The sequence below is a fragment of the Monocercomonoides exilis genome (genome assembly GCF_001643675.1).
Source record: "Monocercomonoides exilis strain PA203 chromosome Unknown scaffold27-1312184, whole genome shotgun sequence".
Classification (NCBI taxonomy): Eukaryota; Preaxostyla; order Oxymonadida; family Polymastigidae; genus Monocercomonoides; species Monocercomonoides exilis.
Genome location: NW_027150572.1, coordinates 63,783 through 91,145, shown reverse-complemented (window position 1 = coordinate 91,145; position 27,363 = coordinate 63,783). Strand labels below are relative to the sequence as shown.

At 35.8% G+C, this 27,363-nt stretch overlaps 7 protein-coding genes across 7 annotated transcripts; 4 read left to right on the top strand and 3 right to left on the bottom strand.

Moving 5' to 3' along the window:
• Window positions 1-2,960: 2,960 nt before the first annotated feature.
• Window positions 2,961-12,596, top strand: MONOS_6561 (putative dicer-like protein; the record flags this gene model as incomplete). Its single annotated transcript, XM_067876801.1, has 9 exons — window positions 2,961-3,020; window positions 3,076-3,307; window positions 3,408-3,522; window positions 3,597-3,802; window positions 3,975-4,398; window positions 4,530-4,634; window positions 4,752-8,098; window positions 8,210-11,678; window positions 11,762-12,596. 9 exons carry the CDS (start codon window positions 2,961-2,963, stop codon window positions 12,228-12,230), a joined length of 8,427 nt encoding a protein of 2,808 aa, XP_067725871.1. The 3' UTR covers window positions 12,231-12,596.
• A 169-nt stretch (window positions 12,597-12,765) lies between these two features.
• Window positions 12,766-13,647, bottom strand: MONOS_17696 (uncharacterized protein; the record flags this gene model as incomplete). The annotated part of the gene is made up of 2 exons (XM_067870640.1): window positions 13,540-13,647; window positions 12,766-13,457 (listed from the first exon to the last, which is right to left on the bottom strand). The coding sequence occupies exons 1-2, from the start codon at window positions 13,634-13,636 to the stop codon at window positions 12,766-12,768; spliced, it is 789 nt and encodes a 262-aa protein (XP_067725870.1). The 5' UTR covers window positions 13,637-13,647.
• A 229-nt stretch (window positions 13,648-13,876) lies between these two features.
• MONOS_6560 (uncharacterized protein) lies at window positions 13,877-15,204 on the top strand (the record flags this gene model as incomplete). Its single annotated transcript, XM_067876800.1, has 4 exons — window positions 13,877-13,884; window positions 13,976-14,063; window positions 14,114-14,402; window positions 14,468-15,204. 4 exons carry the CDS (start codon window positions 13,877-13,879, stop codon window positions 15,202-15,204), a joined length of 1,122 nt encoding a protein of 373 aa, XP_067725869.1.
• Window positions 15,205-15,406: 202 nt separating this feature from the next.
• MONOS_6559 (Crossover junction endonuclease MUS81) lies at window positions 15,407-17,894 on the top strand. Its single transcript, XM_067876798.1, has 2 exons — window positions 15,407-16,459; window positions 16,517-17,894. Exons 1-2 carry the CDS (start codon window positions 15,461-15,463, stop codon window positions 17,525-17,527), a joined length of 2,010 nt encoding a protein of 669 aa, XP_067725868.1. The 5' UTR covers window positions 15,407-15,460; the 3' UTR covers window positions 17,528-17,894.
• Window positions 17,642-20,049, bottom strand: MONOS_6558 (uncharacterized protein). The gene is made up of 2 exons (XM_067876797.1): window positions 19,928-20,049; window positions 17,642-19,850 (listed from the first exon to the last, which is right to left on the bottom strand). Exons 1-2 carry the CDS (start codon window positions 19,954-19,956, stop codon window positions 17,777-17,779), a joined length of 2,103 nt encoding a protein of 700 aa, XP_067725867.1. The 5' UTR covers window positions 19,957-20,049; the 3' UTR covers window positions 17,642-17,776.
• Window positions 20,050-20,079: 30 nt separating this feature from the next.
• Window positions 20,080-23,173, top strand: MONOS_6557 (uncharacterized protein). Its single transcript, XM_067876796.1, has 7 exons — window positions 20,080-20,195; window positions 20,243-20,340; window positions 20,400-20,587; window positions 20,652-20,724; window positions 20,770-21,508; window positions 21,599-22,492; window positions 22,608-23,173. Exons 1-7 carry the CDS (start codon window positions 20,139-20,141, stop codon window positions 22,797-22,799), a joined length of 2,241 nt encoding a protein of 746 aa, XP_067725866.1. The 5' UTR covers window positions 20,080-20,138; the 3' UTR covers window positions 22,800-23,173.
• Window positions 23,174-25,123: 1,950 nt separating this feature from the next.
• MONOS_6556 (uncharacterized protein) lies at window positions 25,124-26,744 on the bottom strand (the record flags this gene model as incomplete). The annotated part of the gene is made up of 5 exons (XM_067876795.1): window positions 25,124-26,113; window positions 26,165-26,226; window positions 26,286-26,371; window positions 26,428-26,573; window positions 26,632-26,744. The coding sequence occupies 5 exons, from the start codon at window positions 26,742-26,744 to the stop codon at window positions 25,390-25,392; spliced, it is 1,131 nt and encodes a 376-aa protein (XP_067725865.1). The 3' UTR covers window positions 25,124-25,389.
• Between the last annotated feature and the right edge of the window lie 619 nt (window positions 26,745-27,363).

Genomic DNA, 27,363 nt, shown 5'->3' with positions numbered 1-27,363 from the left:
GTATTCTTTGATGTTGGTAATTATATCTGATGAAATTCCCATTTTATCAAGTTCGTTTTCAGCAAAAAGTGCGCTTTTTTCTTCATTATCGTTGTTTTCTGGTTCGTATACAATATCATGATAAAAGACTGATATAAAAAGTATGAATATATTATCTATTTGTTGGGATTGCGTTTGAAGAAATTTAAACATGTCTGTAAGATGTGTAAGTGTGTGATAAAATCGTTTTGGACTTGAGTACATAATTTCAATGTTTTTATACATTTTTTCCGCATTTTCTTTCAATTTTATCTTGTCTTGAAATAAGCTCATAAAAATTGTTCGTAATTCGACTTCATTTGGACTTTGACACATAACCTACACATTATTGACATCACCCATATTAATATTTATTCGATGTTATTCTTTTCAAAATGATCAAATTTTCTTAAAGAGCATATCATGAAATTTAGGAGTGAGAAATTTTTGGTTAATATTGAATAACTTTTTCCATCAATACACATTTTTTTAGAAAGCAACACATTTTTCTTTTTTTGTGTGGTGAAAAAAATATGTGTTCATGTTAAATAAATAAAGAGATATTTTGATAAAATTAAAAAGATGACATTGTTGTGAAAAGAATAACTCAATTTCGTAATTATAGTTAACTGAAATTTTATTTTCAAAATATTAGATTAAAACAAAAAAAGGAAAAGGGACACACAAGTTTAATGTTGCCAAAAGCTGAGTTATTATTTTTGGAGTCTTTTCTTTTTGGGGGTATTCACATAGTTAACATTTGAAGTCTTTGTTTTTCAAATATTCATTTTCATGTTGAATGCATTAGACTTTTTTTTTTAAATTGATCTCAGAGACAAATTATTGAAATAATTATTGGACAACGGCTTCCTCTCTTTTCAGTGTTCATTTTTAAAAAATGGGAGATTATTTTTAAAATCATTTTTTTTTTCATACAAAAAATTCGGTGGAAAAATATTTTTTGAATATCAATAAAAAAATTTGATAAGAATAAAGGTCTATTGAATCCATTTCAATCTATGATTCGGAAAAACCATTTGTTTTAAAAAACAATTATCACGTTTTTTCTCTTTTGAACTGAAAATTTCATCTCAAAACTGACAATCTTCGAAAAACAACACCCCGAAAAAAGATATGATTTCAAAAATAATCACACACATAAGAACCAATTTGTTTGAAGGAAACGTATTGCATATTTTCAACAAGAAATCATGAAAAAACATCATTTGTCAATGAATTTGAAAATCAAACAATCACACAATGATAAATAGAATAACACCGATCATCAAAATTTTTGATTCTTTTGAAAAAACGAAGAAATAGATTGTGCACAAAATACTGGACAATATCGATTTCTTTATTACTGCAAGAGGAATAATTCTAATAGTATTCATGCAAATAAATTTTTTTTGTTGTAACTTATTTGTCAGATCAAACTTTCATTTTTGTGTCAATTGAATATATAAAAAAATATTTTTTCATTTAAGAAAAACAGGATTTTGAATTACTCTGATCATTAAATAATTAATTTATACAACATTCAGGCAACATGAAAATAAGAGAATGAAATTTCAAAAGAGACAGTGTGAATAACACATGTTTGGAAAAAAGTTGTCAGAATTATTCCTCTTTCAGTAATAGAGAAAGCGATCTAGTCCAGTATTTTGTGCACAATCTCAGTTAATAAATGTTAAGAAGTGACAAATTTTTGAACGCAAAAAAATATTGTGTTATTTTGAATGGGTTAACATCAACAGTTTTTCCATAAAAAATTTTTTTCTTGATAGTTTGATTATCAATTTTTGATTGTGCAAGATGGAAAGAAAAATAAGACAATTTCAACATTAAGACAATTCTTGCTGATATGGGACAAAATATTTGACTACAAGCATTTTCATTGAAAAATAAAGCACCTGAGATGAACTTTTTGTGAACAAAAATTTTCAACAAAATTGGTTTATTTTTTGATATACGTGTGAGGTTTCAAAACATTTTGTTATTCCATCAATGATGTTTGAATACAGTTCTGAAATCTTATTTATTTCGTAATCTGAAATATTCAAATAAAGTTATTAGAAATTCTATTATTTTATGATTTGCGCATAAAAAGCTTGAAAGTCCAATTTTTCCCACATATGAGGTTTTGTTTTTCAATAATGAAAAGAAACAGAAACGAAAAATTGAAATTTCTTTGCAATCCTCTTTTGAACTAATTTTATTTTTTTGGTTATTCACATTTTTAAAAAAAAATTTTTTTTTTCTTTATAATTTTCTATAAATGATATAAAAGCAGAAAAAGTGTGGAACGAAAAAAAATTTTTTTCAAAAAAGGAATAAAATTTCAAAAATTGACTGTATTTAACGTGAAAAAAATATAATATTTCTGATCATTTATCCCCTAACAGAAATTACATCTTCTGAAACAAATATCACCCCATAAATGATTAAATACCAAACAGAATAAAAGCTGGATTCTTCAACAAATATTACTGAAAGTGAAAAGCAATTCGAGTTGAGATCATATCAACTTGAGGTGCTCGATTTTGCGAAGAAAAACAATTGTATATGCCTTCTTGAAACAGGTCTGTTAGTATTACCCCCTTTTCAAATTCATATGCAATTTTTTTTCCAAAAAAATAACAGGAACGGGAAAAACTTTAATCGCTGTACATCTTATCAAACATTTCTTGGAAAATAATCGTCGCCCCGCTAAAAAATTTGACAAAAGAAAAGTTATATTTCTTGCTCCAACACAATTGATAGCCATTCAACAATACAATGTTATTAAAATGGAATTACACTATAATTGTAGTGTCTATTACGGGGGTTTGGTTACATCCATTTGGGATCCCGATCGTTGGATGAAAGAATTGAATGAAAATGATATTCTTGTAATGGTTGTTCAAATATTCGAGGAAATATTGTCACATGCATATATTTCAATGGAAGACGTTGAATTAATTGTTTTTGATGAATGCCATCATCATCAAAAACTTGATGCTGTCTGCTACTTCTTTTTTGTTTTTGAACTTATTTTTTTTATCATATGTGATAAAGAATAAAAGAATAATGACAAATTTCTACGAACGTAATAACATAGCAAACATGCCACACATTCTAGGGTTAACAGCATCCCCTTGCGTACGAACAGGTGGATTGGAAGATCAAATGAGAATTATGGAAGAATTGTTTAATTCGAAGCTAGTAACACCGTTAAAACAAAGAAAATTGCTTCGCATGTACTCTCCTCGTCCAAAAGAAATAATTCTTATATTCAAAAACATTCTCAGTTTGCAAAACTTTCTTGTTTTATTTGATCAAAAATTACACAAACAATTTTCAATTCAATCTTTTTGATGCAAACATCTGCACATGCAAATGAATAACAGCAAAGAAGAATGCAGCACAGTGGACAGGATACAAGCTCCCCCGAGTGATTGATCTGCAAAAAGCGAAACGTGCTCATTCTCTCGGTCCATTTCAGACTCAGAATTTCAGCAATTCGTATGCAAACACATTTTTGGTTTCTCTGTTGTTCTTGTAACCAAACAATATCGATGCATTTTTGTGAACATCAGACTGGAAGACTTCGTAACATCTGGCAGTTTTGAGTATTTGCCAAGAAGTTTGCCAGAGGCAACTGTTATTCAGCTGAAAAATGCAGACGAATATGCCTGGCGATTCTTGTATTTAACGCAGCTGTATTTTGAAATCGAAAACCAGAAAGGAAAACATAAAAAGGACAGAACAAGAAAAATTTTGTCAAACGTTGATCAAATTTATAGTTTGAATGTTTTCCTCAAAAACTCGTTTTATCTCATAATTAATTTCAAATATCTTTTGTTTCATGTCTAAACATAATTTTATTTCATTAACTGGCACATTATTATGCTCTTTATTTTATTCTTTTTAATATCACTTGAACTTCATTCACTTTATTTATTTCAAACAACCAGACGATTTCGGAGCTTTTGGTGTGCTTGTTGTGTTTCAGGATCTGCTTACGATTCCTCCGACGCTCGAAGAATGCCTCAAAATAGCACAAAACAGACAAAGTGTCGATCTTATTGAAATTCCCAATGAAGATGCTGCAATGTCTTCAGGCACAACAGACACATCTGCTTATGAAGCTGCTGAGGTTGAGCCAAACATCTTCCATGTGATCAAAGCAGACGATGCGTTGTATACACCCGAGGAATCGCAGAGGCTGAGGAAGCAGTTTGAGCAAATGTCCCTTTTACGAGTCAAAATCCTGGCACATATGCTTTCTCTGCCCACTACAACAGAAGAATTTGCACAAATAAAAGTGAAAAGCTGCTATCTGCCACCAAAACTGCGTGCATTCATCGCATTTTTGATATTGCTACGAATTCGGATGAAGTTTGCTTTTTATTTTTATTTATTTTTTAAGAAGAAAAAAATCATGTTTGAAAATCTCAATTATTTTTGATTCAACAATATTTCCATTCTTTGCTTTTCAATTGTTTTTATACCGCATTTGCCGGACGAAGGGATGAATTCAAATCTCTTGTGCTGGTGAAGCAGAGAATAGACACATACATTTTATACAGACTTTTCCGGCAGACACTTGCTCTCAGATACTTCTTTAACACAAAGTGTGTATTTTTATTTTTATTATTATTATTCATATTTTTGTTCGTATAAATGCTGATGCTTTCATATTTCTTTCTGTTCAATTTATTGTACTTTTGAATGAATCATTCACCAAACAGATTTGTTGTTGGGCAATCAGGTGACTCTTCTCTTCCCTTTTCTCCGTTTTTGCCTGCTTCAGCATACATCGAAACTTCCGGCGAAAATACGCAGGAGGCGTATGAACAGCGGTGTGGTGCTGTGATGACGACGTCTCGGCAGTACAAGGCGCTTATGTCATTCCGTTCAGAAAAAGCGAATCTTCTGTTTGCGACGAGTGTGTGCGAGGAAGGCATCGATGTCCAGGGGTGCAACTCTGTTATTCGCTATGACGACTTTGAGAACATGCCTCAGTATATTCAGTCACGCGGGAGGGCACGCCGAGGGGGAGGGGTTTATGTGCACATTGGGGAGGATAACGAGGTGCACAAGACGATGTATAAAGTGGAACATACTAAGGATGCAGAGAAGGAGCAGACGAGGAAAGCAAAAGAGCACATAAAAGAAGGAGATGTCACAAAGGATGCTGACAGCATGTTCCAGGAGAGCGATAGACACAGTCAGAGCAGAAGAAACTTTTTTGAAGAGGAGAAAGCAGACGACAAGCCAAACTTTGAGGTTGAGAGACGATTTGAGCTGAGGACGAAAGCGAATGCGACTGTCACGACAGGCGCGTCTGTGTCGTTGCTGTACAATTTGTGCTCGCTCATTCCGAAGGACGATCCGCATGTGCAGTACGTGCCCATCTTCAAGCATGAATGTGTGTCTGCCTCAGACGCTGCCTCTGCCGAGTGGCCATCTGGCTGCATCGTCAGAGAAGGCACCATGTTCAGAACGACGCTGAGTGTCCCGCCGTATTTTGGGCTGAATGATCCAGTGATATCATTTGTGTGCTCGTCGAAGAAGTCGGGAAAGAGAATTGCTGCATTGATGGCACTGAAGAGGATGTATGAAAACGGGATACTTTCAGAACATCTGACGCCTACTTTTGGAAAATGGGGAGAAAAAGACAAAAAGGAGAAGGGAGAAGAAGGAGACGAAGAAGGAGAGGAAGGAGAAGGAGAGGAAGGCGATGAAGCAAAGTTGGCAGGAACTGAGATGGAAGCAGAAAAAGACGAGGAAGAAAGGCGAGAGAACGAGAAAAGGCTGCAGGAGCTTCAAATCAGCAAGATGGACAAAAGAGAAGATGCCCTTGCGAAATATGGGGAGAGCATGATGCTCTTCTTCCAGAAGATGCACAAGCACAAATACAAAGGCAGAATAGGCACAATCAGAGCTGTCCCATTTGTGCCTCTCTGTCTGTCACTCAGAAAATGCAGGAAGGAATGGTTTCCTTATTGCTACATGCACAAGGAAGTGCTGATCAACGACGACTTTCAGAATGCGGATGAGAACACACTGGCAGGTGAGGAGGAAGATGTTGTGATGATCGGAAGAAAGAAAGCAAATAAAAGCGAACAGGTTGAATCACGAAGCAGAATAAGGACGACAACAGAGCTTGCAGAATCGACGTTGGAGTTGTATCTGTCAGTGTTTGTGATTGTGCCTGTTTATGTGGCACTTCCGTCTGAGTTCAAAATGAAGGGGTCATTCAATCAATACTCATCTTCTGCTGCTGAAAGCGAAAAGAGAGTGGACAAAGGCGACAATCTCGATGCATTTGTTGGGGGCAAAAGAAGGACGAAGAGAAATGAAAGAGAGAGAAAGGATGAAGAAGACGATGAGATGGAGAATGATGAAGATGAAGATGAAGATGAAGATGAAGACGCTGAAATTGCTGAAAAGCTGACTCATCTCATTGAATGTGAGCAGACGGAGATTGATCCCAACAAGACTGTTGAGCTGAAGAGGAGCAGTTCATCAGGAACACAAACACACTCTCAATATCCTTCTTCTTCTTCTTCTTCTTCTTCTGCTTTGCCATTTGACCCCTCACCGTCTCATCCGCTGCCATTCAGTTTTCCCTTTGGAATGCTCACCCATTCGCCTCTTCCTTCTTCTCTGGCGCTGCTTCCGTCTGCTCTGAATGTGCCAGACAGCATTCTGCCTCAACTGGGATGGAACACACCAGAAGTGATGGAAGGCGCAAGAACACTCAAACGGAAATGGCTCCAAACAAACAAAGACAAAAACGGAAGCTATTCATCTGCTTCTGCCTCTGCTTCTTCTTCTTCTTCTTCTTCCAACGTGGCTGGTGGCAGTTTTGAAGGGAGATATTCTGATCAGCAGTTGGACAAAATGAAGATGCCATACATTCTCCGATGCAATGTTTATGTGAAGACATTATCTCCTTCAAAAACAGCATATTCGCATCTCAATTCATCATCCATTCCTAACATTCCATCCACTTTGTCTTCATCTTGCCTTTCTCTCTTTCCTCTTTCCTCTTCTTCTGCCCAGCCTGCCCCATTCTCTATCTCCCGCACTCTTTTCTCGCGTCTCCTGTTCTTCCACGCGACTCTCTTTGAACGTCGCTCATCTGTCCGCTATCTGACGCCCTCACCGATTGTTGCCTCGTCTCCCTCTGTTTGTGTGGGGGAGTGTGTGAATGAGACCATCTACTCTGCTTTTATGAGGGAATTCGACAACTCCACCGCTGCTATGCTCGACCCAGTGCTTGTGGCAAAGATGAAGGAGATGGTGGACAACGAATGGAACACCTTCGAAAGAAGCGCTGATTTCGATCACAATCCGCGTGTGGCTGATGCATTTGCATATCTCATCACCCCTGTTGAGTCCACATTCCAGCTATTTGAATGTGGAAGCAATGAATTGCTATCAAAACAGTTAGCATCGTCGTCGTCGTCGTCATTATCATCTTCTTCTGCTGATATGACACGATTAGCAGCTATGATGCAGTCATCTAAGCTATCTCTTCCACCACCCCCACCTCCATCACCATTAGCAATTCCGAAGCATTTTCCATCTTCCTCTTCCTCATCATCCTCTCGTTCATATAGCAATTCCACACAAATACAATCAAAAGCACCAGTTGGATGCGACTATTTTGCAATTGATTGGGCACTCATTGAACAAATCACAAGTCCATCAATGTTTCCAGCCAATCAACTTTTGAATAGCTTAAGGCATTCAACAGACAGAACAGAAAATGCAATTCGTCTTCGACTTAAATCACCGCTGCACACATCCTATGGCACCGACTCATCTGCTGTGAATGCTGATCATTCAATAAAATCTCCTAATAAGTCATCATCATCATCTTTTTCTTCTTCTGGTGGAATCGAATTGCCTCCAATTGGATCAGTTGTTATTCCAAACTATCGTTCAATGTATTCATCCTCAACAACATCAGCCAGCCAGCGATACAAAACATTCAACCAGGCAGCAAAGATGACTCCGAAGACAGCAGCACAACAAGCAGCAAAAGAGCAGTCTTCTTTCGAAGAACAGTTCAACCCTTCTGCAAGTATGTACACTTTCTTTCTCAAAATGACTATAATTATCCATTTATGAAATAATAAATATCTTTTTTCAATTCTATTTTTTCTAATTTTTCTGATTTTTTTTTCTGTTTTAGTGTTTTCTGTGTTTTTGAACCGAACAGCGTCCTCATCGATGTATTGTGTGCTGAGGCATCGCTATGACATGACTCCGATGTCTGAATTTCCTGACAAAGAAGTGGCAGGCACTTTTTATGAATATTACCAGAAGCGATGGGGTGTCGACATCAAAGACAGAAATCAGCCTCTTCTCGAAGTGACGACAATCAAAACACTCACAACAAGCTCAGTTGAAGAGACACACACGAAGAAGAAGAAGAAGAAGAAAAGAAGCCATCAAAATGAAAGTGGAACAACAAAACAGAACGAAGGAAAAGAAGAATCACAGAAAGAAGAGCAAAACAAGCTGACGGATTTGGAGAAGCTAGTTCCTTCATCATCATCATCATCATCATCATCATCATCATCATCTTCTTCTTCTTCTTCTTCTTCTTCTTCTTCTTCTTCTTCTTCCTCTTCTTCCATTCCACCGCGCAGAATATTCCATTATTCAGAGACGATCTTCCTTGTTCCTGAGCTGTGTGTGTGTCTGATGTCTCTTTCGCTTCTCGACTTCAAACAGCTTCTGATGCCGTTGTGCTATTCGATGGAGCGCCAAGTGGTTTTGTGCTCGTTTTTGCAGATGCTTCGCGAAGTGGGCAACACGAAAACGAAAAATGAGGAGGAAGAAGCAAAAGGAGGAGAACAGAGATCTTTGGATGATTTTATGAAGGAGCAGGAGAACGATGTGGAAGAGATACGAGATCCATTCCAAGCAATCCAAGCGAAATACTCAAACACAAGACGAAACGAAGCAGCACATTTTGGAAAACACTCAGAAGAAAGTCCACTTTCATCTGTGAAGGCGGCTAATAGGCAAATGACTGATTTTCGTACATCGTCAATCACTTCTCTGCCTCCTGGTCCAAAAGCGCTCAATCTTTCGACTTCTGCTTCGCTGTCTTCTCTTCACTCGCTTCGGCAAAGCAATGGAATTGATCTTCTTCCTGCGCTCTCTCTTTCAGCAAGCGATCCGATCAAGCCCTCTTTCCGCTCGTCTTCTCAGTCTCTTCCAGAACTCGTGAAAACTCTCTCAAATCAGCGCAATGTTGTGCTGGAAGCGCTGACAGCGTCGGGCACAGACGACGAAATGGACATGGAGCGGCTGGAGTTTCTGGGAGACTCGATTCTTCTGCTTCTGACGAACTTGTATCTCTTTGGGAAGCACCCCGACAAGAACGAAGGGCAGCTGACTGACCTGAAAGGTGTGCTTGTCAGCAATGCCACGCTCTGCAAACACGCTCTCTCTCATTTTGATGGCGTGTTCCCTTCGTTCATCGCCACCGCGAAGACAAGGAAAGACGACTGGGGCCCACCACTTCTGCCTCGGGGGAATGTGCTGTGGGAGGAGAAGGTGTTCCGAGAGAGGCTGTTTGAAGGAGAGAAAAGAAGAAGACGGATGGCAGCATCGAGAGGAGAATCTGATGCATCTGCCCATTCGATGCCTGATCGGCTTGTTTCTCAGGCTCAAAGGTCAGTTGTTCTCTTCAAGCGAAACAAGCATGCCAGCAACCTTCATCCGTTCAGCCCGCCGCACACGTTTCCTCTGAAGAAAGTGGCAGACACGGTGGAGTCTGTGCTTGGCTGCTGCTATCTGATTGGCGGATATCGATTGGCTTACGAGTTCTGGGTGAAGTTCATTGGTGTCACCACCAACGAAGAGATGACCAATGCGCTGTGTGTTTTGTCGCGTTCTATCTCTTCACGAAGCTCATCGATGTCGAGTACTGCTGCTTCCTCGTCAATGGCCAAAGCGAATAAACTGAGTACTGAGCAAAAGCTGCTGCAATCCTCGTCGCTGATGACTCTGCAGAACAAAGTGCTGAACTACTCTTTCTGTCCCTCTCGGCTGGATCTGCTGAAGGAGTCACTCACACACACCTCAGCCTCCAGTTACTATGCTTCCTTCTTTTCTGAATTCGACGCAAACAACTTCTCTTCCACACCGTCGTATGAGCGGCTGGAGTATCTGGGCGACACCATTTTGGCTATTCTTGTTGTGGAGCGTGTGTATCGCCGCTATCCGCGTGCGAGTCCTGCGCTTATGACCATTCTGAAGCATGCGCTTGTGTCTAATGCTGTGCTGGCATTCATCTCAGTTGTGATGTGCCTGCCTGCATTCCTTAATCAATTCTCCTCGTCTTTGAGTGGTGAGATATCACAGTACAAATGGGAGGTCAGGGAAATGCTGAGTTTTATGCGAATGAAGAACAGCAACTCTAAATACAAACAATTAGAAATGTTTGGAAAAGAAAAAATTGTGAGGAAAGGGGATGCATACAACATTGTCGACGAGTCTTCGCTTATAGATCCTCAACCAGATGCACGAACAAGAGAAAGAATGAAGCACTTGATGGACAAGGACTTTATTTTGAACTTCCGCCTGTTTGATTTTCATCATCCGAAAGTGATTTCAGATATTGTGGAGGCTGTCGTAGGTGCCATCTTCTTGGACTCGCTGCTGACTCAGTTTGAACAGCATTATTTCATTCCAGGCACATCATCTGCTTCCTCATCATCTGCCTCTTTGTCATCATCTTCTTCTTCCAGTGTTCCTCAAATGACAATCACTCAACTAGACTCTATTCTGACACCTGCGCTGACGTCTGTTGTTGATTCGTTCTTCAAGCCATATCTTTCTCCGCTGTGCGATAGGATAGGCACTCCAATCTGTGCCCCATGGATTCATCCATCAAACTATCTGTACAAGATCATTCCGCAGGTTGGATTGTGTGTGGACACATGTTACATCATCGACAACAAGGATGCAAACATATTGATGAAGGCAGGAAAGCTCTCAAAAGAGGATGCACGCGAAGAGAAACTGCGAAGGCTGGCTGAAGAAAACGAGATGAAGAAGAAAGTGATGGAGCAGCAAAGCGCACTTAGCAAAAGATTGGCAAGGCAATCTGATCTCTTGCAGCCAGAGAGAACATCACTTTTTGAAGCAATTGACATCTTGGATCCATCAGCCACGTCAAACCCGCAGACATCAATTTCAAGCGAGATTCCAGACATCACGAGTGAAATACAGAATGAATTATCAAGGTCCAAGCTATATTATTCCATGAACAATGCGAATGTGGATGGCAATGAAATGATGCAGCATATTAACAGTACTAAAGGGCATTTTGCTTGTGTTGTCAGAATATACATTCCTGAAGAAAGCGTTGATGAATCAACGGGAATTTGGCAGCAGAATAAAGTCGATCCCAACAACTCGCAAAGAGTGTTTCGTCATTGGATCACACGAGATGAATTGAAGAAGAAGAAGGAGAAGAAGGAACAAAAAGAAGGAAAAGCAGAAGGCTACGATGATGATTACTACGATGAAGAAGAAGATGATTATGATGACAGTACAGATTCTGAAGGCAGGAAAGGTTTTACAGTTGTGAGAGTGAAAACAAAAGGAAGGACTGTATATCATGCTGAGAGACTAGCAACAAGGTTTGTTCTGTTTGAGATTGTAGCAATTATCTTTATATTTATCAATTTCTCATTCAAAATTTTTTTATGATTTTTCAATGCAGGAAAGCTCTTTATAAACTATTTCATGCTTCAGATATTGCGAAATATCTTCCAAAAAGCATAACATCTCTTTTGGAGAATGCAGAAAAAGAGGGCATTATTATTGGAGCTGTCGAAGATTTGAAAGAAAAAGAAGGCTGCAAGAAAAGCGAAGAGAATATCGATCCAATGAATGAAGATTACATTCAGCAGAAAGGAAACGCTTTTGAGAGAAAATTGGAGCATGCTCCAAGCCAAAATGGGAGGGATGCAGACAAGCGCTATTCAACTGATGAGCATTCGAAAGAAGAGGAATACAGAAAAGAGGAAGAGGAAGCAGAAAAGATGATGCGTGGGATGGTTCGTGTGGATTTGCCTGTTGAAGACATCAGAGAAATGATTGATGAGTGCGAAATGATTAAAATCGAAGATTCGACTGAGGACGACGAGTTTGAAGAGTCTGGCGAGTTTAACGAAGATGATTATCCTTAGATGTCTACACATCAAACATAAATTACATTCAACATTCAGCGAATAAATAATCTAACTTCAAAACAAACAAAACAAAACAAAACAAAACAAAACAAAACAAAAAGCTTCAAATTATTAATAACAGTTCATTTCACAAAATTCATGATATTAATTGAGTCTTATCGTTTTTATATTGTGATTAAATTGATTATTATTTCTTTTCACATTTTGTTTTTTATTCCATTTTTCAGTTTTTATCACAAACATTCGCTTAATCAAATGAAAATTGAAATAATTATTGAATTTTTTTTGAATTGACCAATTCTAAAAGCATTTCAATATCGAATTGAATACAAAAACATGCAATTGTCAAACAGTTTGCATAAAGTCATTTATATTTCTGCCAATGAGAAGGCATATCAATGCTCCAGAAGAACTTTACATTTCAAATATTCCTATGAAGCCGATAATTCATTCAGCATCTATTCATTGAATATTTTGATTAACAATCTTCAATTTTTCATTTTTTTCTCGTGTTTTTATTTCAATCGCATTTTCATTTCTCTCTTTCTGCTCCTGCCTTGTGTAATTTTTCTGCAATTTCCAATGAAAGTGCTTGAGATTGATTTTCATTTTCAATTATCAAAGCTTTAATCACGCTTAATTCTTGTTTAAGTTTCATCACTTTTTCTTCCTCGTCTCTTCTAACAGATGTAATTTTAGCTAAAAGAATTCTTTCTTCTTGACTTTTCTGTTCTAAGCGATGAAGTTCTTCTTTTTCATTCTTTATTTGCGTCTGTAATGAATTAAGTTGTTGAAGCGACATTTCAACAGTCCTACGACCTGTATTTATTGTTTGCTCTTGTTTTTCAATTAATTTGTCTCTTTCACTTATATTTCTATCTAATTCGCTTTCTATGTCTATTTTCCCAGATATCAAAGTTTGAGTTTCTTGGGTTTTCATATTTGATTTTTGTATTCGTGCAAAAGTTTCTTCTTTTTCTTCTCTTTCGATTTTCAATTCTTGCTTCAATTCATCGAGTGAAATAAGAAGTTCCTTTATTGTTTCATCTTTTTCGTGCTGGATTTCTCTCAATTGAAATACTTCTTCTTCGAGTGATTGAAGCTTTTGAGATGATGAAATTGATGATGTTTCACTTGAAAAAAACTCGCTTAGTTGTCTTTGTCTTGAGTCAAATTCTCTGTTTGTAGATTTATCCGCATGAAAGCTTATTGCGTTTCTTTTATCTTAAATTATTTACGTGAAATTTAAATAAAAATGAATAATATTTGCTTCAATAAAGTCAGTAATTTAAAAACATTTGTTTACCTTCTTTGAGGCTTAATTTTTCCGATTGTTTTTGCTGTTGTAATGCAGAGTTTTGCCGAGCTCCCAGCTCCATTTTATCAACATTTAAATCATTCATCAAAATAAATTAAAGGTTTTGGTAAATGAAAAATAAATTGTCGACTGCTTTTTTGACTATCAAAAAATATAAACAATTCCTATACAAAATTTGTGTTGTTATATGAGAAATAATTCCGCCCTTAACAATAATTTCCTTAACGTTTATTAAAGTTAAGATTGCGCTTTGTGATGGCACTATCTTTGCCGAATCCAAATGATCCTTTACAAACAGGAGAGTTACTACAATTTAATAAATTTGATGAGCAAGTAAGCTTTTATCTTCGTTATTTTTATTTTAGAATTTTCATTCTTTTTTTGACCAATTACAATCAAATTAGTTTCAAATTTCAAAACGAAGTGAAATAGAAGAAAAATATTTAGAAAACCAAAGAGAAAGAAAAGAAGCCTTTGAAATCGATAGATTAATTTATTTGGAAAAAGAAAGAGTACAACATTTTATTTCGTTCAGCCTTTCACTTTTTATGATATTTTATAGAAACGAAAAGAAGAACGATCTGAAGAAAAGAATGCGCAATTCCTTCAACAATTAACTGCTATTGCTGATGAAAACGAGCAATTTGTTTCTCAACTTGCACACTCGCTTGCGATAAAGGATTTGTCTTCAAGAACGAGCCAGACCCAACTTCATTCAAAATGGAAGGACAAGGTTTTTGAACCTGTTCAACAACAAGTTACAAGCTTAGTTGAATCAGATCGTTCTTGTTTTGGGAGAAAAATGAAGATGAAACAATACGAAGATTATCTTCGTGCATCGAAAAAGCAAAGTTTAGAATTTTTAATTCCATATTCAATAATACAAATTGCCTTCTTTTTTTAAAATCAATACTAGATGTATTTTTGAATATTGTTGAAGCAGATAAGTACAATCCTTTTGTTTCTTGCGAAGCATCTATTCATTATAAGCCTCCATCAGTAGATAAAGATCCAATTGAAAGCATTTCTGCAAATTCAGAAAAGGAAAGAGAATTTGCAAATAAAATTAGAGATGCGGGAGATTCTCGCAAAAATTTGCAATATAATAGTCTTCCTGCTGTTTCTTCTCTTTCTACTCATTTACTATCTTCTGGAACATCTCCGCTTTCATCGGGCCATTTTTCACCTCAATTGACAAAACATTCACCTCGTTTGGGGAAGTATTCTTATCAAACAAATCTTCCTCCTCTTTTGTTACCGCATGCAGACTCTCCAACAGCTCGTTCGCAATCGACTTCATCCACACCAATTCCTTCAAAAATGCCAACCAAATTTTCTGCTCAATCATTTTCTCTTCCTCCGCTTCCTTTGCACCCAGCATCAAACAGCATATCCAGCGGCAGATCTCATTCTTCTCTTTCTGTGATGTCAACCTCACACTCAACACCACTCAGCCCTCATGCTGCATATCACACACCCACAACACGCTTTTCATCTCATTCATTGTCCCCTCCATTACAACGTTATCACACAGATGCGTTTGCGAACTCTAAATTCAATTATGGCAACATCAAATCATATTCTTCAACAGAAAATGAAGAAAAGCATCCAAGGCAAATTCAAATTAGAAAGGAAATTGGTAAAATTTCGTGAAAATTTGGATATCTGAGTTAGAAGATTATAAATTTTTAAAAAAAGCTGAAATTTGATGAAATTGTGAGGAATTTTATTATTTTTGCACCGAATTAATTGAGATTTTTTCAGTATTATTTTGTGAATATGTTTTATTATGTTTTGAGTTTTGTTTCATCGAGATTATTGTATTTGCTTTATTAAAATTTTTGTTAAGTGACAGATCAGTTTCTCTTTTTTTGTTTATGTAGTTTTTATTTTGTTTGAAGCTTTTAAAATGACCGAAAGAAGAATTCACGTATGCTTATTTGTTTCCGATGGAAAGCCAACAAAATGCATTGATGAAGCTGATGTGAATTTTTCTGAAACAACAGGAGAAGTGTTATACAAAATTGGTTGGTTTTCTTCTCACGAAAAAGATTCAATAACAGACTTGCAATTGGAAAATTCCAAATGGCTTACGGAGGAAGCTGCCCAGCATATCGTTGTTGATAACAAATATTTTGAAAATGAAGATGAATCACGGAAAAATGATGATTCGTTTCAAACTGATTTGGGAAATGACTCTCCATTTTCTAATGATGTAGATGTTATTGATTTGACAAGTCCACAGATTGACCTTACGAAAGAGACTCATAGATTCTATTCAATTGATCATCAATGTAATTGTTCTTTGGATGAAGATGATATAAATCCAAAAGATAGGAAACGTCCTAAAATTTTGGATTTCGAAGCCCAAAAGAATGCGGCAGAAATAAAATCTTCACCAGTAACTTCGCCTATTTTGTTGGATGAAGATGCTGAAGAGTCAGACACTTTTTCAGAGCCTGATCATTTGGAAATACAGGATAATACAGATGTCAGCGATAAAGAGTGTGAGGACGAAGCGGATTCTGCGTCTTCATTAATTTTTCGGTTGCAAATTGAAGCTGAAATGGAAATTGAGAATGAACTGAGATCGACTCAACTTGAAAATACCAAAGATATTTCATCTTCAACCAGATCGAAAAGTATAAGAGTTAAAAAGACGAAAGAAAAAGGAAATGCTGAAAGAAAAATTAAAATTAAAAAGCAAAATGTTGAAAAAAGGAATGCAATATCTTTGAAAGCACCAACAGAAAAAATCAAATTTCCTTCGTTAGCATATTTAATGGAAGCACAGAAAAGAACAGAGGACATGGAGCGAAACAAAGATGTAGCACCGTTGAAAATAGGAGAATACACCATTTATTTGGTTGTGGACAGCAGAGAAAAGAGATACGACGAAGAGACGACAGTTTGTCTTCATATATGAAATTAATATTTTTATGTTTTTTTCACTTCTTCTTTAAAGGCATTTCAAGATGAGCTTCGATTGAATGGCGTTCGCACACTCCGGCGGGCAATCAACATTGGTGACTTTTTGTGGATTGCTCGGAACGAAGATGGTTCAGACTGGGATGAGGAAACAGAACTTGTGCTGAGCTGCATTGTGGAGCGGAAGACAGTCAACGATCTGCTGAACAGTATCGTCGACACCAGATTTGATGAGCAGAAGCATCGCCTCTCTAATTGTGGCTGCGACACTGTCATCTACTTGGTCGAAGGCGAAGTGAAATCCTCAGCTGCATCTTCGTCTGAGTCTATTTCTTCCTCTCAAACTCAGCCGATGCGAATGCCTTGGCTTCCCTTTGGGCAGAAGCGTTTTGGCCATCACTTGTCGCATCGAGGCTTCTACTCTCCAAAAACAGTTAACGATGCCTTAAGAAACCTTCAAGTTGTCAACCGCTTCATCGTTCACACAACCTTGCATAATGATGACTCAGTGAAGTATCTGGCAGAGCTGACAAAGACACTTGCTCGGAGCGTCGAAGACGGAGGAGCATATTCTCCAGCCTCGCTCCGCCGCAAGCAGACAGCAGATGGACATTCTCTGTTCACTTTTGCTCAGTTTCAGCGAATGAACAAGAAGAAAAGCGCACAGACAGTTTCAGATGTGTGGAAGAGGATGCTTGCTCATTTTCCTGGAGTCTCTTCATATGCCGCGGAAGACATTGCGTCTCTATACAAAACGCCTCTTTCTCTTTCTCGTGCTGTTGTTGAGTGCCCTCCAGAGAAAGATATTTTGGATGTATTCACCAGCATCAAGCTTTCGAATGGCAGATCCATCGGACAGAAAGTTGGAAATAGATTGGTGCAGTTCTTTCGATCACACGAAGTGGCAGACGAAAGCGAAGACAATGAAAGTGAAAATCATAATGAAGATTCTGCAGAGATGATGAAGGTGACCTCAGACGAAGAGAACGAAGAGAACGAAGAGAATGAAGAAGATGAAGATGAAGACGAAGTGCTGATGTTGTCATGAAAGATTTCTGATTTCTAATTCATGAAATGACAACGAACAACATTTAGAATTACTCATTTTTGTTTTGCAAACCATCTTCGGAGCTGCATATTTGCTGGAACAAACAAAAGAAAAGAATGACATTTTTATTTTTTGGTTTCAAATCTTCAACTTGGATAAGAACATGTTAAAAAAAAATTCCAAAAATTAGAAGAATGAAATGTTCACTAACAAAACGCAAAACACAACAAATATTCTCATATTTGATATTCAGAGCAATGAAGCGAGTAGAGTTGTATAAGAGGATGAAGAAGAATAAGAAGATGGATCAGAAGATTGATGTGAAGAGGATGAAAAAGAAGAAGAAGAAGAAGAGGATGATGAGGAAGCAGAAGAAGAAGAAGGGAAAGATGAAGAAGATGACGATGAGGAACCATTTTGCGATTCAGATGCAAATGTAATCGAAGTAGCTGGTGAAAGAGAATGCGATTGAGGCTGAGCTGTGACATATAAATACGTTGGAACAGACGAAAATCTATTGGGAGGAAAAGACGATGGAGACAGAATGTTTTCTGCTGCTGGAAATTCATCTGCCCATTGATCGTCTTGTGTTGCATTTCTTTTCTTTTCTGCTTCTTCTTCTTTCGTTTTCTGCAGTTCTGGATTTATTACCATTTTATCTGTGATGTGAACAACTCTTCTAGTTCCTTCACCTCCCATCATATCAGCCGATATCCCTTCTCCGCCTCTCACATTACCCATGTCAATTCTTTTGTCTTTCAATTCATAGTCACAATTTTGTGTTTTTTGTGTTTGTTCATTTTTAGAATATGAAGTTTGAACAACAGACTTTTTCTGTAAATCAGGCTTTTGCGTTGTTGTTTTTGACAATTTTAATCCTTTTCTTTTCCTTTGTGCAGACAGCTTTGGAGAAGCTCTTGGAGGAGAAATAGAAGGAGACTCAGACTCCTTCTGAGAATGTCTGTTAGGTGATTGAGAATAAATACGAGAACGAGATTGTGATTGTGATTGCGTTTGTGGACGAGACCGTGGTTGAGATCCAGAAACACGTTCTGGTGATATTGAATGATGTTGATTGGAAATGTGCTTTGCTGCCATTGGACTCATTTTCTTTTCAAATGAAGGCTTGCCCTCTTGTTCGGAACGGGAATCAGACAAATGTTGGTGGTGTTGGCAATGACAATGATGGTGGCGATGATGTGGATGATGGGAATGGTGATGTTTTGAATGATGGTATCCGTCATGATTCACATTTCTTTCATTGTTGCTTGAGTTTTCCCTTTGAACATTTGATGGTGATGGGTGTGTGGAACTGCGGTAATCATGATCGATGGTTGAACATCTTGAAGGAATGCTCCGTTGTTCCATGTTTGTTGCTGTACAAATCATTGGAAATTCTAAGAAGTGATAGGAAGCATTTCTTTCAGGTAAATCGTCACGTACAAGAGAGTCATAGTAGCTGCATGGATTATTGTCTTCTGCTCGCATTTTCTTCTTCCATCTGTTTTCAACTATAAAAGATTGCGAATGCTTCTCATCTCTTTTTTCTCTAATAAGTTGCGTTTTTTGTCTTGTAAGTGATTCAAGTCGCTTCGCTTCCTCCTTCAATGCTAGTTGCTTAAGCATTGCTTGATGTTGAACTCTCAATGCAGCCCGTTCTGCGAAAAATCCCGGAGGAAAACGACTTTTCATCATCGCTACTTTCTTTTTCACTTCTTCTCTCTCTTTTGTAGCTGTTTCATTTTCGCGCACTTCATTTTCAATCTCTCGACACCAAGAACAATGCGTTGCACCTAGTCTTGAAGAAATTCTGTTTCGTCTATTTTCTTTACTGCGACGTTCAACTTCGAAGGAAGAGCCATCATCGACACTCACAAATGAAAGTTCTGCCAAATCGTCATTAACCCCCTTTTTCTTCCCATTTCCAGTTGGAATCCAGGGGATCAATCCATCCGAACGGAGGCAAATGTGGCTGGATTTCCTTTCAGGTGGTTGAGGTGTATAAAGATATTTGGGACTAACGTGGCAATATTTATGAAATTCAGTTTGCTTTGATGGAGAAAAAGAAAATGATCGAGAATGAATCTTTGCCTTTTTATGTTTAGAAATTTTCCTGAGAAATTCATCATCCTTTTTTGCAATAGAAAGATAATCCCTATCTTTATTCCCGCTCAATTTTCGATCTTCTTTTTCTGATAGCTGTTTCATTCTAAATGGAGATGTAAATACACGTTTTGACTCAGGCTCTGGAATTTCGTGAAATGGTGGAGTTGCAGGAGGAGAGGGGGGAGGAGTTGATATTGACGAATATGTTTCAGCAGTTCTAACAGAGATAAAGGCATTTCAAAAGAGAAAATGAAAAGAAATTTGAAAAATTCAAAAATCATTTATTGCGCAAACACAATAGATGTACGAGATGTTTGAGCCATATGACAAACAAAACAAATAATTTATATCGAGATTTAAGCGTTTATATAAATCTTTCCGCTCCCTGTACTCAAAAAATATAAAAATTGTTACAAATAAACCATAATAATATGATAGAAAACTCTGAAGTTAAAAAAAAATAAACTGACTTATTTCTGATAGAGTTATATTTTTGCAAAGTGCAATGACATCTACTGAAGAATTAATGGATGAAGATGACTCGTTATATGACACTTCAATGGTGTGCTTTTCTTTCCTAAGAAAACAATATATTTTTTTATTGCTTAGCCTGGTTCCATCGACAATGCACGCAGAAGAGCGCTTGCATTAGTTGATTCGCTAGTGGCTTCCGAAAAGCAAAAAGTACTTAACGATGTAGAAAGATGGTTTCCTATTTTTTTTGGCATCATTGATAAACACTTTTTTTTCCAAAAATAATGCTCAGGCTTACTCATTATAGTCAACAATTTTCCGTTGACTCACCAAGAACACTTTTATATGAGGAAAGAAGAAATTTGGTCAAGGATTCAGTTGATGAGTCACAAGCTGATGTTGATGTTATTTTGAAGAAATTGGGAGAAATGAGGCAGAATGCTTGGTCAGAATGGAAGAAGACCGAAGAGGCTATAAAATGTATGAAGTGTCGTTTGTTTATCTAAGCGTTCACGTTTTCATTAAATTATAAATTCGAATATAGCAATTCAAGAATCAATTCAAAGAGCTGAATCTGAAAAGGATGCAATGAGTGAAGAAGAACAGACTACAATAAGGTTGATTGTTGAATGTTTTTGTTTATTTAAGTTATGAGATTTTAGGGAGCTTACTGCACTTTATTCTCGTGCAACACTATTGAAATCAGCTCTCACTGATGCTCGAGTTCATCTTCGTGATTGTGAAGCAGCACAACGAAAAGTGAAAGAAAAATTAGCTAATCAGCGATATTTTGAGAAGTTTGGTGTTATGCCACCTTCAGCAACGGGAACTTCTGTGATAAATTCTGTTACGGAAAGAAACGGTGTTTCACCTCAAGCATCCTCTCAAGTTCCGTCATTAATTTCCCAGCACAGAACTCCAATGAGCTCTACACGTTCGCTAATACGCGGTCACTCAAAGCTATCTTCGACATCATCAAATCAGCTTATGGGCACCACTGCATCGTTTGGTACACTCACATCGCGTCAGTCTCAAGCATCTTTGATGTCGTTGTCTTCGAACACGGAACGAGACAAAGCGATTGGCTCAGCAAGGCAGCCTCTGACGTCGAGCAGAGCATCACCTGGACGCTTTTTTGATCAAATGGCTGTTGCTCAAATGGCAGCGCTGCAGGAGAAGTCGGTCCAGAGGGATTGGGAAGCAGAGTTTGAGGCAGCCAAACAGAAAGAAAAAGAAAAGCAAAAAGAAAGAGAAAGATTGAAGGAAGAAGAGGAAATCAAAAAACAGGTTGTGGAAAGAAAAAAGTTGATGACAAAAATGGAAGAGGAAGAATGGAAGAAAGATGATATAATTTTTGAGCTCAGAAGGAAAATCCAAATATTAAGAAAGCGATCAGAAGAGGTTTGTTTTGCTTCCATTTTTTTTTAAAATAACAATTCTCGTTTTCACAAATGCATCCATTTAATATTAAAAATCTGTATAATTATTCAGCAAACGCGAATTGAAGAAGAGAAAGCAAATGGAGAAGACAAAAAAGAGACAGATGAAAGTGCTCGACCAGCAACATCCAACACATCAGGCCTGACAACAGCTGCACTGGGAACAGGTTCAGAACGGTCATTTCTGGACAATAAGTCATCAACAACTGACCTGCTTCTTCAAGACAAAGATGACATTCTTGCCCCGCCTCCTCATCACACGCACTCTCCAATTCAAGATCTGCCAGAATTTTCTGAAAAGGCTGTTCAGACAGAAGGCGACTGGTTTTCTGTCTCTCGCTCTCCGTCGCCTTTCAATTCGCGTGCGCCCTCTGTGTCTTCGCTTGCTGCCCTGACGCCAAGTGGATCAACGACACAATTCTCGACTTTTCCAGGTGCAGTTGCAGCTGTCCCTTCAATAGCAGACGCAGAGTTTGAGAGACTTTTAGATGAGTCGATGGATGTGCCTCTAACTGCATCTTCAAAGAAATCATTGTTTTCTGCACAGACAGATGAAAACGAATTTGTTAAGCATGACGCACCACAAATATCGAAGGAAAATGGGAAAAAAGAGAAAAAGAAGAAAGAAAAAGAATCAGGAAAAGATGGTCGCTTTAAAGAGCCGTTCCCAATTGAGAAATACGAGAAGCTTATAAGAAAGCTGAGACATTCAGCGAAGGAAGATATGACGCAGGAAGAAAAAGACAGACTTACACAAAAATTTGCATCAGATGTTGAGAAAGTGAAGAACTTCGAAGAGAAGGAGAAGATGAGCGAACAAGTTGAAGGAGAATTAATAGAAAATAAAACAACTAAAAATGATGTTTCGAATAATGATGCCAAAAGCATTCAGCCAACGACTTCTGAGGATGAACAAAATTCCATTCTGCATTTAATTCTTGAATTGGTTTGTATCTTCATTTACTAAATTATTCATTCAAATTTTTACTCATTTCTTGATTGATGGTTAAATTCAAATCTTTGATGGAATGAATAAACATTTCTCTTATTTGTTTTTTTAGCCATCAACTGTTGCTAAGTTGTCTCCGAAGGACCAAAGAATCCAATTAGAAAAGGATAACATCGAGTTGTGCCGCCTTATTGCTGCTCTTCTTGTGGAAAAAGACAAGCTCGGGGTAGCAATTGCTAAAAAAGAAAAGAAGTATTCATCTTCTTCAAAAGGTAAAACAAAGGAACAAAAGAAAAAAAGATGAAATATCATAATTGAAGCATAATCATAAACATTGTTACTATTATATAGTTTTTGACGAAATGTATGCATCCTTGAATCTTCTTTTGAATTAGATTGAAATAAGTTTGAATGACAATTTTGAGGAAGATCTGTTCATCAACTGTTAACATCTTGGATTAATGCGAATAATCAATTATTTTCGATGTAATGGCAAATTCTTTGCATTATTATGGAGAATCATTTGAAATGAATTTAGAAGCAAAATCATCTGGAAGAATGAAATATATATATCTTTACAATTTTTATTTGATATTTTTTTTTTAGTATTTTAAAATAATATTTCTTTTTCGTATTTTATGTTATAGCAAATATTCAAAATATGAAACCTGAAATTGTTTATGATATTTCTATAAATGCACTTAATTTTATAATAATTCGTTAAAATTGCAATCTCATTTGAAGGAATAAGAAACAAAGATGATAATTATTAGGGTCAACTTTTAAATAGGACTTTTTCCCATATTGGCACTTTCATGTTTTTGACTGCCAACTTTCAACAAATGTTGATTGGCTTTTTTTACTTTTATACAACGTTTTAACAAATTTCTTACAATTCATTTCAAGTTTGCTTTATTATTTTAGTTTGTTTCTCGCTGAGTTACCGCGTTTTTTTTTTTTTTTTTTTTTTTTTTTTTTTTTTTTTTTTTGTATTTTTAAAATTCACTTTTCTCAGCGAACCAGGCAGCTCACAAGAAATTGATGAGTTGTTTTGAATAGCATAAACTATAATCAAACTATTTTTACGTACTTTTTTTTCACAAACACTTTTTTCTTGTTTTTTTTTCACATTTCATTTTTTTAACAACATGCAAACATAAACCCGATTATTTTTTTGTTAATATAATGAAATGATAAAAATAAAAAATTTATATGAAAAACAAACAGTCTAATAGTGAAGAATTGCAAAATTAAACATTAATATTTTCCATTTGTATTTTTACGGACAAATGGCACCAACAAAAATAAATCTTTGATCGTTTTTTGTGACAAAGTTATATTCTTGACAAATAGAAAATTTTAATGTTTCATTTTAACAATACTTCATTATAGGAGTATTTGTTTTTCATATGGGAGATTATTTTTAAAAAAAATATTTTTTTCTTCCATTATTTTCAATTGGAAAATTATCCTTGAATGTTTGGAAATTAACACTGAAAAGAGAACAGGCATATTCAAGAGATAATCGTCTTTATTTCAGCTCTCATATTTGTTTTTTAAACAGTTGCGATAAATTCGACATTTGTTTTCAAAATCTCTCCCCATTGTCCAATAACCTTTGGAAAATCAATAAACCGAAAAAAGTTATGATTTCAAAAATAAACACACATATAATATTTTTATTTTTATCATTTCATTATATGGGGCAAATTTTTTTGATATTGAGAAAAAAACTGAGATTTGTTCCAAACTTTTTCATCAATATTTTCATTATAAATCAACCAAAACAATTCAAAAAATTACAGAAAAATTCAAAAATTGAAAAAAATATGTAGAGAATATCGAATGGAACAATATTCATAAAGCGAAAAAAATCGTCCCATATTAACAAAGAAATAATCGGGTTTATGTTTGCATGTTGTTAAAAAAATGAAATGTGAAAAAAAAACAAGAAAAAAGTGTTTGTGAAAAAAAAGTACGTAAAAATAGTTTGATTATAGTTTATGCTATTCAAAACAACTCATCAATTTCTTGTGAGCTGCCTGGTTCGCTGAGAAAAGTGAATTTTAAAAATACAAAAAAAAAAAAAAAAAAAAAAAAAAAAAAAAAAAAAAAACGCGGTAACTCAGCGAGAAACAAACTAAAATAATAAAGCAAACTTGAAATGAATTGTAAGAAATTTGTTAAAACGTTGTATAAAAGTAAAAAAAGCCAATCAACATTTGTTGAAAGTTGGCAGTCAAAAACATGAAAGTGCCAATATGGGAAAAAGTCCTATTTAAAAGTTGACACTAATTGACTGATTTCTTCCGTTAACAACGAGTGTTTTCAATATCTTTTTCAAAAAAACCAAATTTGAAGTTTTCGTCTTTTCCATGTTCGAAAAAGATTATTTCATTATCGAAACTTATGTATTTAATTTTATTTTATATTTTTAATTAATTATATTTTTTAAACTTTTTTATTTTTATTTTTATTTTTATTTGATAAATTAGATTTTTTTTTCAAATTAAAATAGTAATTTTTTGATTGCTTGCCTATTTGTGTGAGAAATTGATTTTGAGAGTTAATTGTAATTTTTTCATTTTTTCAGATTTTCACAAACAATAAATAACAGAAAAGCTTCCGTTTAATAATTGCATACATAATCTTGTAATTATTCAGATTTTGATAAAAACTGACATGATAATAACCAATTTGAGCAGTTGATCAAATTCAATTTCCAGCAATAAATATTTGAAAATTTCTCAATTGAATTTGCGAACAAAAAGATCAAAAATAAATAAAACATTAAAAATCGAAAATAAAAATGAACCAGTCGTTCTCAAATCAAAATACTTATTTAAAAAATATAATAACACAATCAATAACATTAAAAAAATGTCGAAGATGCTTCATCCCTTAACAGCAACAGTTCTCTTCAAGCGGGCTCCTTGAAAGAGATCAGATTCACATAAATCTGGATCATTATCACATTTAGGCTGAGATCCAAGGGGAAACGAAGGTGATGTGAGCAAAGCGGATGAAGTGAAAGAGGAAGAGGAAGATAAATCTAATGGCTCTGATTTTGTTGATGACGTTTTCAGAGGGATATTATCATCTTTGCATTTACTGGACACAGTCACAGTCGGCAAGCACAGTCCGCATCTTCGATAAACAGGAGGACTTTTAAGGAGATCAGGATGATCCTCTTTCGTGACCAATGGATCAGCTCCAGGACGAGTTGAAATGAGAAGAGAATCTTGAGTTCTGGTTGGTGAAGTGGAAAGCGAAGTAGACGATGAAAGAGGTTGTGAATGCTTTATTGAAGGAGATAGCGGGAGATTCGTAGCAATTTGTGGTTTATTTTCTTCAAATAGATGATCTTCGTCTCCACAAATTCTTCTTTGATTAAGTCTCCGTTTGGTTTCCAATCTCTGCTTTTTAATAGATCTAAGTGCTGCCTTTGGATTAATCTTTTCTGATGGTTCTTCAGATAATTCAACAGGACTTTCAATTATATTAACTTTGCTATCCAAAGAGGAACATTCGACACATTCCTCGTTCATTGTTAAAGTTTCCCTTAACTTCCTAAGACGCCCAGAAAAGGCAGTACCATACGCGCAAAGCACCCAATCACTAAAAAATAATTATGAAACATATTTATGAAACATTGTATTGTTCGCAAACTTCGGCTTTAAGTTTGTAATGGCTTTGATATTGACTTTATTTCTTTGAAGATCTCTTGCGTACTGAGGGGTGAAAAATTGAAATATTTATTATACCAATAACAAGATTTATCTCAACAAACATAACAGTTATTTTTTTCCCCCAGTTCGCGACAAGCCGCATTTGCATATTTACCAATATTTTCATCAGAATAGTCTGGATCTAAAACTGGATTGCAAAAAGCAAAACAAAACGTTGTCAATATTAATTACTAAGATAGAAACTTTTTGTTTTTGACATTTGGACATATGAAAAGACAAGATTGCCCGTTCGAATTTTCTCTTCAAATCGTCTTCTGTACTCCTTCATGTTCAATATTTCACCTTGATAATGACAGACAAGATCTCCTTTTTTGTAGTGTTTCATGACCCTGTTGTTAGAAACAAATTATTCTTATCATTTAAGAAATAAATAACATCTATTCAAACTTAAGTCCCCAACCCCACGGAGTCTCCTGAAGTTTAAATGGTGTGTCAACATTGTTTACTTTTGCAGTAATAAGTTTGATTTCAGGTGATTTTTTAAATGTTTGCAAAGACATTTTTCTTCGGGTAATAAATTAAATATTTTACAAATTTGAATCAAAAGATTTACTCTTTATGTACTAAATGATCTTTTTTTGATATATTGTTCAAATGTGATGATAATAAGCAGTGGCTAGCATACATTTAATAAATATGTTTTTTTCGTATTTTTTTGATCAACAAAAATAATAGAATTGAACTAGCTTTTAATTTTACATTATCGGATGGAAAAAGAATATAACTTGTTAAGCGAATCGAATTGTTTTAATTTAGTTAAACCAGAAAAACTCGCCGAAGAGATAACTCATTTGTTATGGCCAGCTTTTCTTTATTCACCGCTTTTTTCAGTTTTAAGGCCTAAGTTACACATAATTATGACTGGAAAACTTTCATCAAAACTTATTAAATATTGTAAATTTTGTGTCGATGAAGTTAGACACTATGGAATTGATGTTGTTTTGAAAAAGGCATCTTCTTTTAGTGGTGTGCAATATCTTTTTTTATTCATTGTTTAATAAATTATTTAAATTGACTTATTGCGCTTTTGGTTGCCATGTGTATCTGCAACAACAACGATACATGCTTACCATCTAAAAGAGAGTACTTCTTACGCTTCAAAAATTTCTTCAATAAGTT

Bases quoted from the DNA above. Each gene is read 5' to 3' on its own strand.
- MONOS_6559 (XM_067876798.1), top strand. From the start codon at position 15,461: ATGACCGAAAGAAGAATTCACGTATGCTTATTTGTTTCCGATGGAAAG. The intron at 16,460-16,516 runs GTTTGTCTTCAT...TCTTCTTTAAAG, and splicing joins GATACGACGAAGAGACGACA to GCATTTCAAGATGAGCTTCG.
- MONOS_6558 (XM_067876797.1), bottom strand. From the start codon at position 19,956: ATGGCTCAAACATCTCGTACATCTATTGT. The intron at 19,851-19,927 runs GTTTGCGCAATA...TATCTCTGTTAG, and splicing joins ACATCTCGTACATCTATTGT to AACTGCTGAAACATATTCGT.
- MONOS_6557 (XM_067876796.1), top strand. From the start codon at position 20,139: ATGACATCTACTGAAGAATTAATGGATGAAGATGACTCGTTATATGAC. The intron at 20,196-20,242 runs GTGTGCTTTTCT...TTTATTGCTTAG, and splicing joins CGTTATATGACACTTCAATG to CCTGGTTCCATCGACAATGC. The intron at 20,341-20,399 runs GTTTCCTATTTT...AATAATGCTCAG, and splicing joins CTTAACGATGTAGAAAGATG to GCTTACTCATTATAGTCAAC.